General features: G+C 40.2%; 1 protein-coding gene across 2 annotated transcripts in view; it reads right to left on the bottom strand.

The window, feature by feature from the left end:
* The window catches only part of LOC124721183 (plastin-2), a 233,724-nt gene that overhangs the window by 67,151 nt on the left and 148,453 nt on the right, over nt 1-18,120 (bottom strand). For both annotated transcript variants that reach the window (XM_047246023.1, XM_047246022.1), the window contains exon 7: nt 16,846-17,059. In XM_047246023.1, the coding sequence (XP_047101979.1) occupies nt 16,846-17,059 (214 nt within the window). The remainder of the gene's footprint in view (nt 1-16,845; nt 17,060-18,120) is intronic.

Here is an 18,120-nt window from a genome sequence, read left to right as displayed (position 1 = left end):
TTTGAGGTTTGCCGATGACATTGTAATTCTGTCAGAGACAGCAAAGGACTTTGAAGAGCAGTTGAACGGAATGGACAGTGTCTTGAAAGGAGGATATAAGATGAACATCAACAAAAGCAAAACGAGGATAATGGAATGTAGTCAAATTAAATTGGGTGACGCTGAGGGGATTAGATTAGGAAATGAGACACTTAAAGTAGTAAAGGAGTTTTGCTATTTAGGGAGTAAAATAACTGATGATGGCCGAAGTAGAGAGGATATAAAATGTAGACTGGCAATGGCAAGGAAATCGTTTCCGAAGAAGAGAAATTTGTTAACATCGAGTGTAGATTTAAGTGTCAGGAAGTCGTTTCTGAAAGTATTTGTATGGAGTGTAGCCATGTATGGAAGTGAAACATGGACGATAACCAGTTTGGACAAGAAGAGAATAGAAGCTTTCGAAATGTGGTGCTACAGAAGAATGCTGAAGATAAGGTGGGTAGATCACGTAACTAATGAGGAGGTATTGAATAGGATTGGGGAGAAGAGAAGTCTGTGGCACAACTTGACTAGAAGAAGGGATCGGTTGGTAGGACATGTTTTGAGGCATCAAGGGATCACAAATTTAGCATTGGAGGGCAGCGTGGAGGGTAAAAATCGTAGAGGGAGACCAAGTGATCAATACACTAAGCAGATTCAGAAGGATGTAGGTTGCAGTAGGTACTGGGAGATGAAGAGGCTTGCACAGGATAGAGTAGCATGGAGAGCTGCATCAAACCAGTCTCAGGACTGAAGACCACAACAACAACAACGACAATTTTGTATCTTGTGCAAATTTTATAACTGTGACAAATAATACATATAATGGTATACCATATGATTCTGATAAGCATAGGTTTGAGGAAATTTAAAGTGATTTATTACATGAGGATACAGGTTCTGAGAAAAGTGATCAATTTTGCAGACCTTACATAAAAGTTCAAATTGGGTCATGGATTGGTAAATGTTTAATTGATACAGGAAGTGAGATCTCGGGAATATCTGAAAGGTTAAGCAAGAAATTGAAAGTGGGGAAAGATTTTGTTGAAATGCCAGTTGTTGGGGTAAAGATACAAGGTGCTACTGGGAAGAGCAGTAAATTGGTAAAAAGCCAGGCTTTAGTGACATTTTTAATTGAAGGCAAGTTGTTCACACATGGATGTTTTGTAATTCAGGAATTTAATGAAGATTTTCTTTTGGGTATGAATTGGATAGTTAAGGTAAATACAGCATTTGATTGGGTTGGAAGAAAACTTTTGATAGAAACTAGTGAAAGGGAATACCTTCAGACAAATTTTGTGAACACACTTGGTGATTAGAGTAATGGAAATTTTGACAGTATCAATTTACTAAAAGAAAATAGATTGGAGAATATTGAAATTCATAGATTTGATACTGATGAAGTTGAATTTGGGAATTTAGTAAATTTGAAAATTTCTGAAACACAAAATTTATTTGGGGAGCAAAAAACAACAGTTAGAAAATCTGCTGTGGGAATACAGTGATGTTTTCAGTGACATACCTGGTAGGGTAAAGGGTTATCAGTGTGAGCTTCAGGTAAAACCTCATGAACCATTTTTCATAAAACCATACAGTATTGCAATATCAAAAAGACTTGCTGTTGAGAAAGAGCTGAAAAAGATGGAAGGATGTAATATAATAGAAAGGAGTATCAGTGCATATAATAATCCTCTAGTAGTAGTTTCGAAAAAAGATGGTGGAGTAAGATTGGTTTTGGACTCTAGACACTTAAACAAAATTTTGTTCAGACAGACAGACCATCCCGAAAATACTGATGAGTTACTCTATAGATTTACAGATATAAAATATATGTCAAGTTTGGCTCTAACTTCGGGTTTTTATCAGGTACCACTTTCAGTTTATTCTAGAAAATATACTGCTTTCTTGTACAATGGTAAGAGTTACCAATATTGTGTTGTGCCATTTGGGTTAAATTCTTCTGTTTCCGAATTTATAAGAGCTTTGGATCATGTACTGGGGCAAGAACTTTCATCTAAACTGATAATTTATGTAGATGACATTTTGGTTACAGGGCAAAATTGGGAGGAACATTTTTCGATTTTGAAGTCAGTTTGTGAAAAACTTAGAAAAGGGGGAATGACATTGAAATTAGAGAAATGTAAATTTGCAGTTTCTGAATTAAAATTTTTGGGTCATGTCAAGCACATAAAAGGTTCTGAGAATGTAGTAGTTGATTCACTTTGAAGGTTACCAATTGGGGGACAAAAGGAGATTTTTGAACAAGAGAAGGAAAAGCAATTTAAAATTAGATACTTGAAAGGGGTGGAAAATGAGAAAACAATTAGAGCTATGTGTAACAAAATTAGAAAAAAAATCAAAATTTAGATCAAAGTTGGAAATTAAGCAAAGAATGTTTAGGCAAGAAGGGGTATGAGAAACTTGATAAATTTTACAAATTACATAAGGGGATTTTATTTCGGAGAACAGATGTAGATTATGATAATTGGAAACTGTGTTGGGCAGAGGCAGATGCTGAAAAGCTGGTCATTTACATACATGAAAGTTTTGGTCATTGTGGGATACAGAAGTGCATTCAAAAGATGCAAGAAAACGTTTATTTTTACAATATTGGAAAGAAGGTAAGAAAAGAATTGGCAACCTGTGACAAATGTCAGAGAGTTAAAGTGAGCAATCAAAGATGTGGTGGAGAGATGCAAAACATTGTTCTGGAAAAACCTTTAGATCTTATCGCTGTGGACTTATATGGAATGTTACCAAAGAGCGAAGGTGGTCGCTGTTACATATTTGTTATGGTAGATGTATTTTGAAAATTAATTAAACTATATCCAGTGAAAAAAGCTACTAGCCATGAAATTATAATAAAAATTGGAAGAGATTATTTCGCACAGGTGGGTAAACCAAAAGCTATATTATCAGATAGTGGTTCACAGTTCACCTCTAAAATTTGGAAAAAGTTTATTGAAAGATCAAAATTGAAGCATATACTTATATCTGTTTATTCTCCATCCACCAATCCTGCAGAAAGATATATGAGGGAAATTGGGAGACTTTTTAGAACCTATTGTAGACATAAACATCCAATCTGGATTGAGCACATTCGAAATTTTGAAGATATTATGAATAGCCTACAACATAGTTCCACAGGATTTTCACCATATAAGATTATGTTTAATATTAGACCTCCAACTCTTATATCAGAACTTACTGAATTTCCTAAATGTACACCTTTAACTATGCAAGAGAGAGAAGATATTGTCAGGGAAACTATGAGGAAACAAGGGGAAAAGAGGAATAAAAGACATAACAAAAGGGTAAAATTAACCACTTTCAAAATTGGGGATCTTGTTCTGGTCAAATCTCATGAAAAATCAAAAATGTTAACTTCAGAAATTAAAAAATTCTTTGATATCTATATTGGGCCTTTTGAAGTCAGAAAATCCACACCCTAATGCTTATCGTTTGGTATACCCTAAGTCAAAGAAATTATTTGGTCTCAGGAATGTTGTCTCTTTGAAACTATATAAACAGAAATCATACTTTCAAAAATTTAAATAACCTATTACCATCTAAAACAAAAGTCCCCCACTGGAATATGCTTGCTGGAACAAGTATGTATATTTGCATGTATAAATTAATAATTTGAAGTCACATGTTAATTGAAACTGATGAAAAAACACTGTTGTAACAAAGAATGAGAGAAAGATTTATTTTTACTTTTTTACAAAAAAAGTCTCCATAGTGAGCATTTATGAATTTTTTCTAATTTTTGGAAGCTAAGTCTTCCCTGTGGGTGAAGGCATGCATGTGAGGACATGCAAGCAAAGGTATAAGTTTCAAAACCAATTTTAGATAAAGCCTCGTGATATATGAGCAATTTATTATTCTTTATACTGATGTGGGGAGCGAAAGTACTTTTCACAAGAATGTGACTTGTAGTAATATTGTAGTAGAGAGGCAAGTGTACATAAATAATTGCAAAAAAATACAAAATAAAAAAACATGAGTAAAAAGAAAATCATAAGCAAAAAATATATACAAAACAAAAAAAACATGAGTAAGGAAAAAAATTAAAGAAAATCAGAAGTAAAAATATATAAAAGGCAAATATATAGAAAAAAACACTACTCTATAAATGTCCAGTATCATTTTTTATTGTACAATATGTAAGGAAAATTAAATTAACATTAATATGAAAAAAAATTTAATTATGAGAACCAGTTGGCACAGTGTGACCAAAGAAGTGGTTGTAGATATCTTATTCTAGCAAATGAGTTTTACCTTACTATTATTTTCAATCTGTATGCTGTATGTTAGAATATTTCTCATGTATGTTTTATACCATGTATATTAGTCATGTTAAATAATTTCTTTACTTGAATTTTTTGTGTATGAGATTGATGGGGAAGGATCATTGCAACAACAGCCAGTAAGAAGTCCACAGATTCAAAGAGTCCAAATTTGGAAGAGGTTATCAGACTGCATCATTAATGTACTAATTGTGTAATACAGATCCATTACTGAGTGTGGTCGGGATTTTGTTGTGTATGTTCATAACAACAAAAGCCCTGAGGAGCAGTTGTAATGGATCTGGGAGATGTGTTATTTTCTACCGGATTTGTCGATACCAAATTGTAAATGTTTCTTATATTTTTTGTCACAATTTTTTTATTGTAATTTGCCTTATTATATGCTAATTTACTTATATTTTTGAGAGTGACAGCATATTGATTACTATTAGTAAATGTGACGAAGAATATCAAAGAGACTGATCACAAGTGGAAGCTTGTGTGTTGTGTAAAATATCTTTGACGCTGGAGTCGTCTTTGGCTGTAGTCAGTCGGCAGTGAACTCTTTGTGTGTGTGTTGACGGTAGAACAGTGTGCAGGTCGCCATCATAATAATTTGGAAGTGAACAGAAAAAAATGAATTATGTTACTACTTTTTTATATAAACTTTAAGAAGAAACCACATTCGAAGAAATGGTATTTGAAGCACCAAAAATGAGGCAAACGCATTGAACCAGGTCATTTCTACAGCCGACGAAACTGCATTGTGGGATCATACTTCCACTAGACAACTGAAGCCAAGACAAATATTGCCTTGTAAACATTCCACGGATAAGGTACTGTCACGAAATATGCCAAATTTAAGTAAATAAAAAAATAGTGAGCATATTTCAAGAGGAAGCACTATATTGGGCTACTGTTTTTGCTTCTGGCTGTCCCAAATAAATTTACACACTCTGAAAACTGTATCAGTTGCTACTTAATGTAACACTTGTCATGTTTCTGTAATTAAATTACAGTGGATAAGTACCTTCACCATACCTAAACTAACATGTAAATTTACACTAACTGTTCCTCATTCTTGTACACCAAAGCACACACTACAGACATCCCAAATGACATTCTGGCAACTATAACTAGGACAATGGCCACACGGTATGAGGTCTACATTCAGATAACAGTCAGTTGCCTGCATATGCAGTTTCATGTCACTTGTTTTACAATACTTTTTACTGTTTTGGAAGAGAATGGAAGTTGTCACAAAATTTATAAATTTATTTTACATGAAAAATATTTTTTTGTGAACAATGATGTAAGTGATTAGCATATGTGCCCATCAACTTTGACAACATGTTTGATCATTTGTATAGACTGCCTTTATATTTTATGCATTTCTTCTCACAAAGTAAATTATTCTTTTTTTTAAGAAATACAAAAGGTGACCAAAAATGTTACACAACTATTACTGTGATATCTATCTCTCTATCTATCTATCTACCTGACTGGAAGCTATTTTTCACAAATTATGTAGAATGCAATTGCAAATGAATAGAAGAGTAAAAAATATTTATACAAGTCCCACTAACAATGCATTTCAGATACAAAAAGTATTAGCCCACATGTACCAAAGTAGACAAAACTGTCACACACTTCTCTAAATGCTGCAAGAATTGTAGCATGTAGCTGAAGCTATAAAGATCTGTAGCCTTGCAAGTAAGTACTAGTCAGATTCAATGTGTCACACTGTGCTACTGTATGTATGGTACATGTCTAAACAACTACAAAGAATCATGTCTTGACACATACAAACAAAGTCTGTTATCACCATATACCAAGCGGGAAATGGCTATCATTTAGTGTGCTTGGTTAGGGGGGTTCCATGAACAAAGTACAGGGTGATTCAAAAACAATACCACAACTTTAGGAATTTAAAACTCTGCAACGACAAAAGGCAGAGCTAAGCACTATCTGTCGGCGAATTAAGGGAGCTATAAAGTTTCATTTAGTTGTACATTTGTTCGCTTGAGGCGCTGTTGACTAGGCGTCAGCGTCAGTTGATGCTAAGATGGCTACCGCTCAACAGAAAGCTTTTTGTGTTATTGAGTACGGCAGAAGTGAATCGACGACAGTTGTTCAGCGTGCATTTCGAACAAAGTATGGTGTTAAACCTCCTGATAGGTGGTGTATTAAACGTTGGTATAAACAGTTTACAGAGAATGGGTGTTTGTGCAAAGGGAAAAGTTCTGGACGGCCGAGAACGAGCGATGAAAATGTAGCACGCATCCAGCAAGCATTTGTTCGCAGCCCAGGAAAATCGACTCGCAGAGCTAGCAGAGAGCTGCAAATTCCACAATCAACTGTATGGAGAGTCCTACGAAAAAGGTTAGTTGTACCTGAACGTCAACTACCCGAGGCGATGGATCGGCCGCCAGGCAGCCCGTGACAGAGCACTTCATCACTGGCCTCCAAGAAGCCCTGATCTTACCCCCTGCGAGTTTTTCTTGTGGGGGTATGTTAAGGATATGGTGTTTCGGCCACCTCTAACAGCCATCATTGATGATTTGAAACGAGAAATAACAGCAGCTATCCAAACTGTTACGCCTGATATGCTACAGGGAGTGTGGAACGAGTTGGAGTACCGGGTTGATATTGCTCGTGTGTCTGGAGGGGGCCATGTTGAACATCTCTGAACTTGTTTTTGAGTGAAAAAAAAACCTTTTTAAATGCTCTTTGTAATGATGTATAACAGAAGGTTATATTATGTTTCTTTCATTAAATACACATTTATAAAGTTGTGGTATTCTTTTTGAATCACCCTGTATATGAGTGTGTGTGTGTGTGTGTGTGTGTGTGTGTGTGTGTGAGAGAGAGAGAGAGAGAGAGAGAGAGAGAGAGAGAGAGAGAGAGAGAGAGAGAGACTCAGGGTACAAGTTCTGGGATAGACCTAGGTATTTGAAGATGAACTGATGATCTTGTTGTGTTTATGGAATAGGGTAACAGCAGTAAGGATTGTAGGTGGTTGTGCTTGTGTCTGACAGCTGGTGGAGTCCTTCCATCAGGGAAACCCTGTGGTTCAGAGCCACAGTGCTGGACACATTTGTTCATGTTATCATCTTCATCTTCCCTACAAAATCAGAATGTATTTTGTAAGAATACCAGAAAAAATGAAACAAAAAACCATGGAATTTGCACCAAGTAACTTACACTGAGCAATTTCTCAGTTGTTCACTAGTACATTTATTTTATGTTAAACAATATATACAGGTTTTCCTCTCAGTTGCTATTCTTGCCAATGAGGAAAACAGTTACAGAAGTGTAACTTGAATCCACACTCATTGCTAGTTACCTAATTTCATAGGCATATATACCGATCACTTTTCACAATAAAATATACTCCTGTAAAATAACAATTTATCAGTTTCGCACTTTCACACTCCTGCAAAATAGTACAGAAATATTGCAAAAAGTGTGACTCAGAATCACATGCACAGACAATTGACTAATTCCAATGCAGGCTTTGTGCCACTTGGCCACTGAACCAGTTAGAGATAGCTTTCCTCCTCATGTATGCCTCCAACTGACCTAAATAACTGACCTAGTTTTTTTAGTTATCTGGTTACAGGTAACATATGTATGAGAACAATTTCCTTATTTTTAAGTGTTTGAACGGTTACACGTAATCTAAATTGGATCCTGCTTTATTACCTTTGACCTAGATTAAAAAAAGAAACACACAGTGACCAAAACATTTCAACAGAACTTACTTTCCAATGGCCCTGCAATCAATGCGATGAATTGTGTCGACACCAATGGTTCACATTGTCTGGCTGTTGACACTAAAGGTGCATTTTTGTGTGCAGAAGTTTTTTTTTTTTTTTAAAAAAAAAGGGGAAAGCAATTTGAAATAACATGTTCTCTGTAAAACAGTAGCCATACTGTCAGAACAATAAATACATGTCCACACACGCCCTTATCCACACACATGGTCCCGGTTGCACACATGGCGACGACGACGACATCCTGCTAGCCCTATCCTGAGGAAAATGTCAGGGAATGTGACAAACAGGCCAATAAAATCCCCTTACTTAGACCCATTCACGTAAACAGTAATCAAACCAGGCTGGTCCACCTGGCGATGTAAAATCTCGTTAAATCTAATTAAAAAAAAAAATAATCTGCAGTAGAATTCTTCCTGTCAGCAGTCAATTTGAAAAGTAACCTGGGCCCCTTTAGCTTCCAGGTGGCTCCCTTATTCCATCCCTGGCTCTGGACCTCAAAATGCCCCCACCTGCAGTAATTCACAGCTCTCCATCACATGGATCCTTAACAGCCTAGTTGCCTATGGACGGTGACTGAACAGCCATTGCAGTGGTGGCTGTGCAACCAAGATAGAAGCTAGCAATTTCGGAATGGACAAAGCCTTGTAAGCTTCGCGTACCACAATGCAAAGATGTCAAATATACAGCAGATGCTCAGCAACCTCTGCACACAGGCTAGCAACTAGACTCGTGTAATAAGTCCAGGCCTTGCTGATAAATAAACCTGGCCTAGCACAAAGGCCCTATACAGTTTGTGCAGGCATGACCTGTTGGCTCTCAAGATCTACGACTGAGATATTTAAGAACGTTTACAGCCTTGAGAAATACCAATTTTAGTTCATAAGGCATAGCAGCCACATTAGCTGCTCATCAAAGGTGAGGCCCAGATATTTCACCTTTTCCTTAGGAGTGAGAACAGCATCCCCAGTTTTTAAAATGGGTACTTAAAAAAAAAGAGAGGGCACAATTAAAATCAATGCAAACAGTCTTCTCCAAAGAGAATTTACACCTGTGGTGTTTACCCATTCCTCCAACCACCTGATTGCCAAATGCAATTGCTGAGTAGCCGTTGCAAGGTTGGAGGATGCACAGAAGACTGAGAAATTATCCACAAACAAGAAACAGTACCAGACGTCATACTGCAGATTTAATACTGTTGATTGCAATGGCACATACCCTAACAATCTGAACATTCCCCTGACGGACTTCATTCTCCTGCTTAAAATAGACAGGACACTCCCAACCTTGTATCTAAAATACCTGACAGAGGGAGGACTGTATGAAAGTGGGTAGATATCCATTGAACCCCCCACTGATAATAGAACTAAAACAACATACACTGATCAGCCAGAACATTACGGCCACCAACCTACTATCGATACAAGCCTGTCCACATGATAGCAGGAATGACTGCTAGTCAGACAGATGCACAGTTCATGTAGTATCAATGAGTGTGCTGTCTGTGTGTAGAATGGGGAAGGTGCGCAATCTGAGTTTGACTGAGGTCAGATTATGATGGCCCAGAGCCTCAGCACAAGCATTTCGGAAACTGCAGGACTTGTCAGGTGCTTGACGAGAACTGTGGTGAGTGTCTTCAACATGTGGCAAAACCAAGATTAAATCATGTTCAGAAATCATGGGGTTGTGTGGCCACCTCTCATTACAGATGTCGGACATCGTAGGCAGGGCACACTGGTAAAACAGGACAAGTGGCAAGCTGTAGTGGAACTACGAGGGTTGTTTTTTAAGTAAGGGCCATTTTTATTTTTTTAAAAAGATACAAATACTTTTGTAAAAAACTTATTTTCTGATTCTACACACTTTTACCTATTTTTCTACATAGTTGCCTTGTTTATTTAAGCACTTGTCATACCGTACAACTAAGTTTTTAATTTCCTCTTAAAATATTCGGCCACCTGCTCCGACAGCCAAGACTTCACGGTCGTTTTCACTTCGTCGTCATTGAAGCGCTGCCCGCCAAGATGGTGTTTCAGGTACCCGAAAAGGTGAAAATCGCTAGGAGCAAGGTCGGGGCTGTATGGTGCATGGTCCAAAACTTCCCAGAAGAATCAATCAAATCCCGAGTCTTTTGAGAGGTGTGAGGCCTAGCGTTATCATGCAGGAGCAAAATTCCTTTTGTCAGCATGCCGCGACTTTTGTTTTGAACTGCTCTGCGGAGCTTCTTTAGAGTTGCACAGTAGGCATCTGAGTTGATTGTCGTTCCTCGTGGCATAAAGACCACTAGCAAAACACTACGCCAGTCCCAGAACACAGTCGCCATAATCTTGTGCTTTGACAGCGTCTGTTTGGCTTTGACCTTGACGGGTGAGGTTGTGTGTCGCCATTCCATCGATTGTCGCTTGCTTTTGGGAGTGATATGGGATACCCGTGTTTCATCTCCAGTGACAATTTGACTCAACATGTCATCTCCTTCTTCCTCATAACGAATCAAAAAGTCCAATGAAGTGGCAAATCTCTTCCCTTTGTGGTCCTCTGTGAGGAGTCTGGGTACCCAGCGAGAACACAGTTTCTTAAAGTTTAGGTTTTCAGACACAATTTTGTACAAAACCGATCTTGAAACTTGTGGAAATTCCAAAGAAAGTGTGGAAATTGTGAATCTTCTGTCCTCACGAATCTTTGTTTCGACTACAGCCACCAAATCATCAGTGATCACAGAGAGCCGGGCTGAGAGTTCTTTGTCATGGGCGTTTTGACGGCCATTTTTAAACTCTCTAACCCATTGACGCACTTTACCTTCACTCATTGCATTCAAGCCATAAACTTCTGTTAACTGACGATGAATTTCTGCAGCTGATAGGCTTCTCGCGGTCAAAAAACGTATCACTGACCGTATCCCACACGTGGCGGGCAATTCAATAATCGTAAACATTATAAAGTAGCACAGCGATGCGTACACGTCAGCTACAGAGCTGCAACTTGCATCAGTGTGAACGGGAAGGATGCCGGCAAGTGGCGCGGTGGCTTGTTGCGGCGTCCACGCGAACTAAGGGACTATACACGCGAACGGCCCTTACTTAAAAAACAACCCTCGTAATATCAAGTTTAATGCTGGGCGGAGTATAAGAGTGTGTGAACACAGTGAACCGAACACTCCTAACAATGGGCCTCTGCAGCCGACGGACCCACGTGTGTGCCAACCTGAACACCACATCAGCTCCTATTACTGAAAGGGGCATGTGATCATTGGCTTGGGACGGTCTGAATCCATCGTCTTCCAGAGCAACAGTTCCTTGACCTCTGTACTGCTGGGCAGTGACAAGTTGGTGGCAGCTCCATTATGCTCTTGGGAACATTCATGTGGGCATCCATTGGTCCAATGAAGCTCGTGCAAGGTACAATGATGGCCAATGAGTATTATACACTGGTTTAAGGCCACATACACCCCTTGATGATGATCATGTTTCCCGACAACAGTGGCATTTTTGAACAAGATAATGTGCCATGTCACAAGGCCAGGAGTGTGACTTAGTGGTTTGAGGAACAGTGTGGTGAGTTCCAATTTACGTTCTGGCTCCCCAACTCACCAGATCTGAACCCAATCTAACATATCTTGGATGTGATTGAACGTGGCATCGCAGCTCATCACCCCCTCCCCAGAATATACGGCAATTAGGTGACTTGTATGTAGATGTGGTGCCCACTCCCTCCAGTGACCTATTACTGCCTTACTGCTTCCATGCCATGATGCGTCACTACTGTTATCTGTACCAAAGGTGGACGTACTGGCTATTAAGTAGGTGGTCATAATGTTCCGCCTGATCAGTGTAGTATCCTAGGCCTTTCCCAATTCAAAGACGACATCAAACAAGGTGTTTCTTATTAAGAAAATTTTGCTGATTTCAAGCAGAGTCAGGTACCGAATGTTGAGTGATACATCCTCAATGCGCACTGGCAGCGACTTAGTAAGGACCTGGTTTCCAGAACCCACACTAGGCACCAGTTGACCATATGCTCCAATGTCTTTACACAGCTTATCAGACTAATGCTACAGTTAGTCTGATCCATTTTTAAAACTGGGATCAAAATAAACTCTTTCCACGAGTTGGGGAAGTCTCCTGTCATTAAATTTCAGTGGACAGCTGAAGGAGGACCTCCCCCACCTCCAGGTCCAACTGTTTAAACATGCTGTATATTATCATGTCATGACTGGGTGTAGTATCATGAGCTACTGGCAATGCAGAATCCAAGCCCCACACAGAGAGACAGAGACTGGTTGTATCCCTCCATGCTGGTGGAACGGAAATCTTAGTCAAGCCTCTCCTGTGTTTCGAATAATGATGAAAGCTGGACCCTAGCTAGAACTGGCCATGGTGGTCTGAGATGATGGAGCCATTGTCTAAGCAATGATCCTCAATGATGTTATGAGACACCCCTGCTCTCATGCAGCTGTTGTCAGCAGTCCTGATATCTGCATGGGGATCCTCCTGATGGTTTCCTATACTTCACTTGTGGTTGTTGACCTATTAATTGATTTCAGAAAATCTTACCAAGACCTCTGCTTACTCTATCAAATTATTCTCCCTTCCTTTGTGCACACCATCCACAATGTTGCAAGTTCCGCATCTATAGGGCACTGATTGAATCTGCTTATAGCCACCCTCTTGACCCTGATCACAGAATGACACTCATTTTCCACTACGGAACAGGCTGCTGCCTAGGTGTTCCCACTGACTTTTGGATGGATGCATCTGTGGCATGGTGGATCATGGCTGTAACATTACCCATCCAATCCTGGATGCTGTCACATTGCTCAAAAACAGCCAACTGTAAAGCAACAAGTTAGCCTTTCTGAACAGCTATCTCTAATGCTTCCTTTCGGGACATGCTCCATCAGGCAGCACTGTGTGCACTGAAGTCCCCTAAAAGGAGAAAGGGATGGGGTAGTTCAACAAGATTGTGCATGATGACACCACTGCAATGGTCTTGTGGGATGGTATGTATGCAGAGCACACCGTGACAGCAACACGGGTCATTCTCCGAGCAGCGAAAGCTTGCTGTTTTGTGGTGAAAGGCAAGGGTGAGAAGTTGACTATGTCCTTGATGAACACTGCTACCCCTCCTTCTGCCCTGTCACCGGTAAGGTCATCTTTTCTGTAGAGGTGACAGCCTCCAAGTACTGGCGCATCAGCCCATTTAAAATGTCTCTCTTTGAGAGAGTGGCAAGAAGATCCATCCTGTATAAGGAGTTCAAGTCCTACAGAAGATTCCTGTACCCATTAGTATTCCACTTGATTATGAGAGCTATTTCAGCAGTGTGGTTTTCATTTACTCCTATCCTTACACCAGGGTGGTGAAGCACTTTTGGAAAGAGGGTGAGTGGAGGGTCTGTCCAGGTCCAGTGACAAGACACCAAAGTCCATAATGTTGTCATCAGCCAGATGTGCCGGAATGACATCTGATGGCACCCAGGACAGATTTTGACCTGAATGTTGCGACCATTTCCCTAGTCCCTTTCCCTTCAGAGATGATGGAGACTGGGGATGTTGAGAGGCACTCTGCTGCTTTTGGCGTACCCTCTTAATGCTCACTGCAAAAAATGTTGCTAGCATCTGCTGTCTAAGCTGCCTGGATAGCTATGTCTTTACTCACTTTGCTTTGACATGTACAGGAGCAAGTACAGGTGCCGGTGGTGGATAACTGTACAATGGACAGCATTTGCATTGAGGCTTCTAACTTGGGGACAGGTTTCTGCAACACGGAATCATATGAAGGGATAGCTTGTTCACTTATTTCCTGAATTTTGCATTTTGCAGCAAGAACAAGGCATTCTCAGCTACAGACTGAATGCAGAACAGTTTATGCGGAGTTATGGAAACAGGTATTCAGTCTCAGCTTTATGGGGTGTCCTTCCACACTTCCCACAGATCACTTCACCTCCACAATCCAGCATCACACTGCCACAATGCTGAAATTTGTAGCCCTGCATACGGTTAAGTATGTAATGCCTTACTATCGGAGGAACCCTGCCAAGACATGTTCAGGTAGTGTTGGAGAACTGAAGGTTACGAAGGCGGTGGTGGTCTCAATTTCTGCATTATTCCTTTGCATCCTCTGCTCCACATCCACTAACCCTCTGCAATGTCCATTCTGGTTCAAGTTCTGCAGTGCTGATGTCCGTAATATCATGGCACATAACCATACCCTTGTTTGAGTTGGAGTTTTGTAACTCAATAGTTATGACACAGTAACCCAATTTTTGTGACTTCATGGGTAGTTTCATCTGCTTTGCCCTTTTAGTCTCAAATAATAAGGAATGATTTCGTAACTGCTTAATAGACTAAGGTACAAGCAAGCAATTCTAAGTCTTCATGGATACAGACAGGGAGACACTGAAAGACACCCTATCTCCCCTTGATCACTACAAACACATTTGGATTTGACTCCAAGAGCCCCGTTACTAAACACAATTTAATTATCAGGAGGCCCAGCCTCCCTAATTGTCTTGGATGAGTGGATGTGAGTACTCCCAAGCAGCAGACCCATCACACTTGGAGTTGCTAAGTCCGAGTTTGAGGGTTTCATGTTGGTCCCACAAGCAGCTCCACTCAGGATCCACTCAAGAGTCCCACTGCCTGAGTAAGTTAATAAAAATAAGGTGCAGTAGTTTCCCTAGAGGTTGCCCACTAATGACTGTTTCATCTCAACAACTATGAATATCACTGGCAAGCAGCTACCCTCAAGATCGAGAGGGTTTTCTTCAGAGGTTTTTACTATCCTTGGGATCTCAGTGGTCAAACAAAAATCTCCATACCCTGTGGCACACAACGTTCCACTGCTGTGCCATACAGTGGTGGCTGAAACATGCCCAGAGTTTACAGTGAAAGAGGAATGGTGGTACTCATCAGTCCCCAGCTCAGGAACCCCGGGGTCTCCAATCCTGTATCCAAAAAACAAATGCTGAGCCCCTGAGGGTGGCTGCACACAGTTGTTGAGCAGCTTCGAATGGGCACCCCCAGTAAACACTGAATACCACCCAGGAATCTAATACTGCTATGAACTTCCAACCATCTTGGGTCATTTTGCTATAAAACACCTATTTACAAGATCTGTCTCTCACATCTACTCTTATCGCAACCCTGTCAGTGACATTTCTTACCTCATGAAAGTCATGTTACACCACATACCAACTTCAATGTACAGCATCTAATGAGTGTAGATCCAAACCAATGATTACCACCTAGCTGTCGGAAGGCCAACTCAGCTACAGAGCAGGCTTCATAACATAATGTAATTGAATTAACTGATGCTTCACAATCCACAGTATTTATATTCTCCCCTCTCCCCAACAAACGGTTTTCTAAATTGCGCAACAGTTAAGCAAGCAACTCTGACGTGGAGTTAATCAATCCTAGTAGCTGGTGAGTGGTGGTACGCTAGCCTCTCAGCAGTCCAGGAACAGATGCATTCAATGTGTGAAAGATCAGGAGAACATGATTGACAGGCCAACAGTACCTCCCTCTATACTGAGACAGTTTAGGACACCATGGGCAACACACATTGTTGCATTCTACTGTTGGAAGATAACTTCACAGTGACATCAAAGATAGGGCACAGGTACAGATATACCTTAATGCATCATAAATTTAATGACTGCTGTCCAAAGGTGATATTATGCACCCAATGGAACCTCATACCATTACAACGCATGTTTGTCCTGCATGACAATGACAAATGCAAACTGGCCACATTTGTTCTCCTCAAAGCATCCATACATGAATACATCCATACTAATATACACAAAATTGGGACTCATCTGGAAAGATGAAATGTTGTCATTCCTGTGCCCAATGTTGTATTCAGTAGTACCAATGTGAGCATACCTCTCTGCTGCTTCACGAAGGGAAGGCACATCAATTGCTGCCGTGTTAACCGTGGTGTTTCAATAGTCATACAGTCCACGTGGATACTTGCCTTTCTGTAAACAAGCCCATTACCTAGTTCAAGGTACATGACATGGCTGTACGGTCATCCACAGTCAAATGAACAAAAGAGTCACTATCCTGCCGCTGTAAAATTTCAACATGAGCTGGTAGGATCTTCCCTTCTTACATGAAGGCATGACAACATGATCTCGCAAGGAAACTAAATTGCACATTTATTTCTGAATGAGATACTCATCGCGTAATTTTTCCTTATATACAGAATGTAGATGTCTACTCCTATGTACTCTGTATGGCTGCACTGAACCACTGATCTGGATATCTGAGCATGTAGCACACCTCTCATGCCAATTTGATATTTGTTATGTGCCACCTTCTTGGTACTGCAGTTTCAGTGACCAGCAGTACACATTATTTTTTCCAATGTTAGAAGCAGCACCTTCCCATGTGTGCCCCAGCGTTACGGGCAATGGGGCGCACAGGCACAGATGCGTAAGGATCCACACAGCCACCTCCACACACATGCATCACATTGTAAGAAGGAATTGAAGCATGCTGCACTTCCTGATTATTAGCAAACCTGCAGGGCCATTAGGCAAACACAGAGTAGAATATTTTTTCTACAAAGTATCACTACTTTTGCGAATTCAACAGTAAATGTTTAACCTCGAGGTTTAATCTATTGCTCATTGTCATTTTCCTCAAGCTTTTAGTTAAACAACTCTTAATCCCTATTGTATCAGCAATTCTCCAATTAATCTTTTGAGAGCTGAAAAGTCAGAAGTCTTTCATCACTTCATATGACTAAAAAATACTTACTTTTCTCTTCCCTGGTTTCTTCAATATTTTCTAATCCTTCAATTTCACCTTCAGGGCGATCAAGACCGGGATGGTTATTGAACAAGTTGGCAACAAATGCAAGGTTAAGTTTGTAAATTCCATTAGTCACATCACTCGGTGTGACAAAACTACGACAACCCAGTTTCCCAGCTTGCTGGAGCATTATTTCTGCACGTCGCAGAAGATCTGGCTCCTGTAACAAAAATCAATTCAATTACATTCAATGTAGCCACCCCCTTAAAATTACATACTGATCACTTGGGAGAAATGTAGATAATGCAGCTCTCATAACAGGTGTTCATGTGGCCCTCTACTGGTGATTTAAGTCATGGCAGTGAAGTAGGTGTGTGTGTGTGTGTGTGTGTGTGTGTGTGTGTGTGTGTGTGTGTGTGCGCACCAGTTTATTTTATGGAATCACCACAGCAAGACATTCCACATGGAGACATGACAAAATGGCAGAAATGAGCTGTTGTGTTTGGATATTCCCATGACCATAACACAAATGAAGCTTCACGATTTATTGGTGAATGAATGTGGGCATGGGAATGGGCATGGGCATGGGCATATAATGTTCCACACAGCCACCTCCCCACATATGCATCACATTCTTTGCAGATTCTTTATAACGTGGTTTGAGAAGAGTGGCCATAAAAATATCCTACCCAACACGGATCAGAGACAAGTGTCATATTTTATCAATGAAAGTTGGTTTCAACCTGACCATAAATGTCAGTGTCAGTGAATGTAGATCCATCTCATCCAGTTTCCAAGTGAACACCGTGAAAGTAACCCCAGGCAATAGGCATTTGGAGTATGGTACCTCGCAACATGTCATCGCCCACACCAACATATACATTGGCATGTTTTCAATGAGCAAACCAATGCCAACTGGACAGCAGCTGAATGAGCCATTTAATGTTGCCTGAAGAGTCACAATTTGTCCCTTTTTCATTCAATCATGGGGTCACGTGAGCTAACAGCCCAATGACCCATCTAACTTGCAATGTGTTGAGGTTCAAGTTTAAGCTACAGATAATTCTGTGACTGGGATGTTTTTCATAGCATTATTTTGGCCCAAACCCTCAGGTTACTACTAACATGAACCAGGATCTTTATTTCAAGATTCCCAGTGACAGTGTTGCCCCCTCTCCTAAATCTTCATGAATGGCACAATGTAACAGCTCCAGTCTGTGAAGGTAACAATAGCCATGTTCACAGTGCAACAAGCATAAAATTTGCTGTTTGACGAACATC

Source organism: Schistocerca piceifrons, chromosome X (genome assembly GCF_021461385.2).
Source record: "Schistocerca piceifrons isolate TAMUIC-IGC-003096 chromosome X, iqSchPice1.1, whole genome shotgun sequence".
NCBI classification, from domain to species: domain Eukaryota; kingdom Metazoa; phylum Arthropoda; class Insecta; order Orthoptera; family Acrididae; genus Schistocerca; species Schistocerca piceifrons.
Note: the sequence above shows the minus strand (reverse complement) of the source record. Positions and strands in the feature narration are given on the sequence as shown.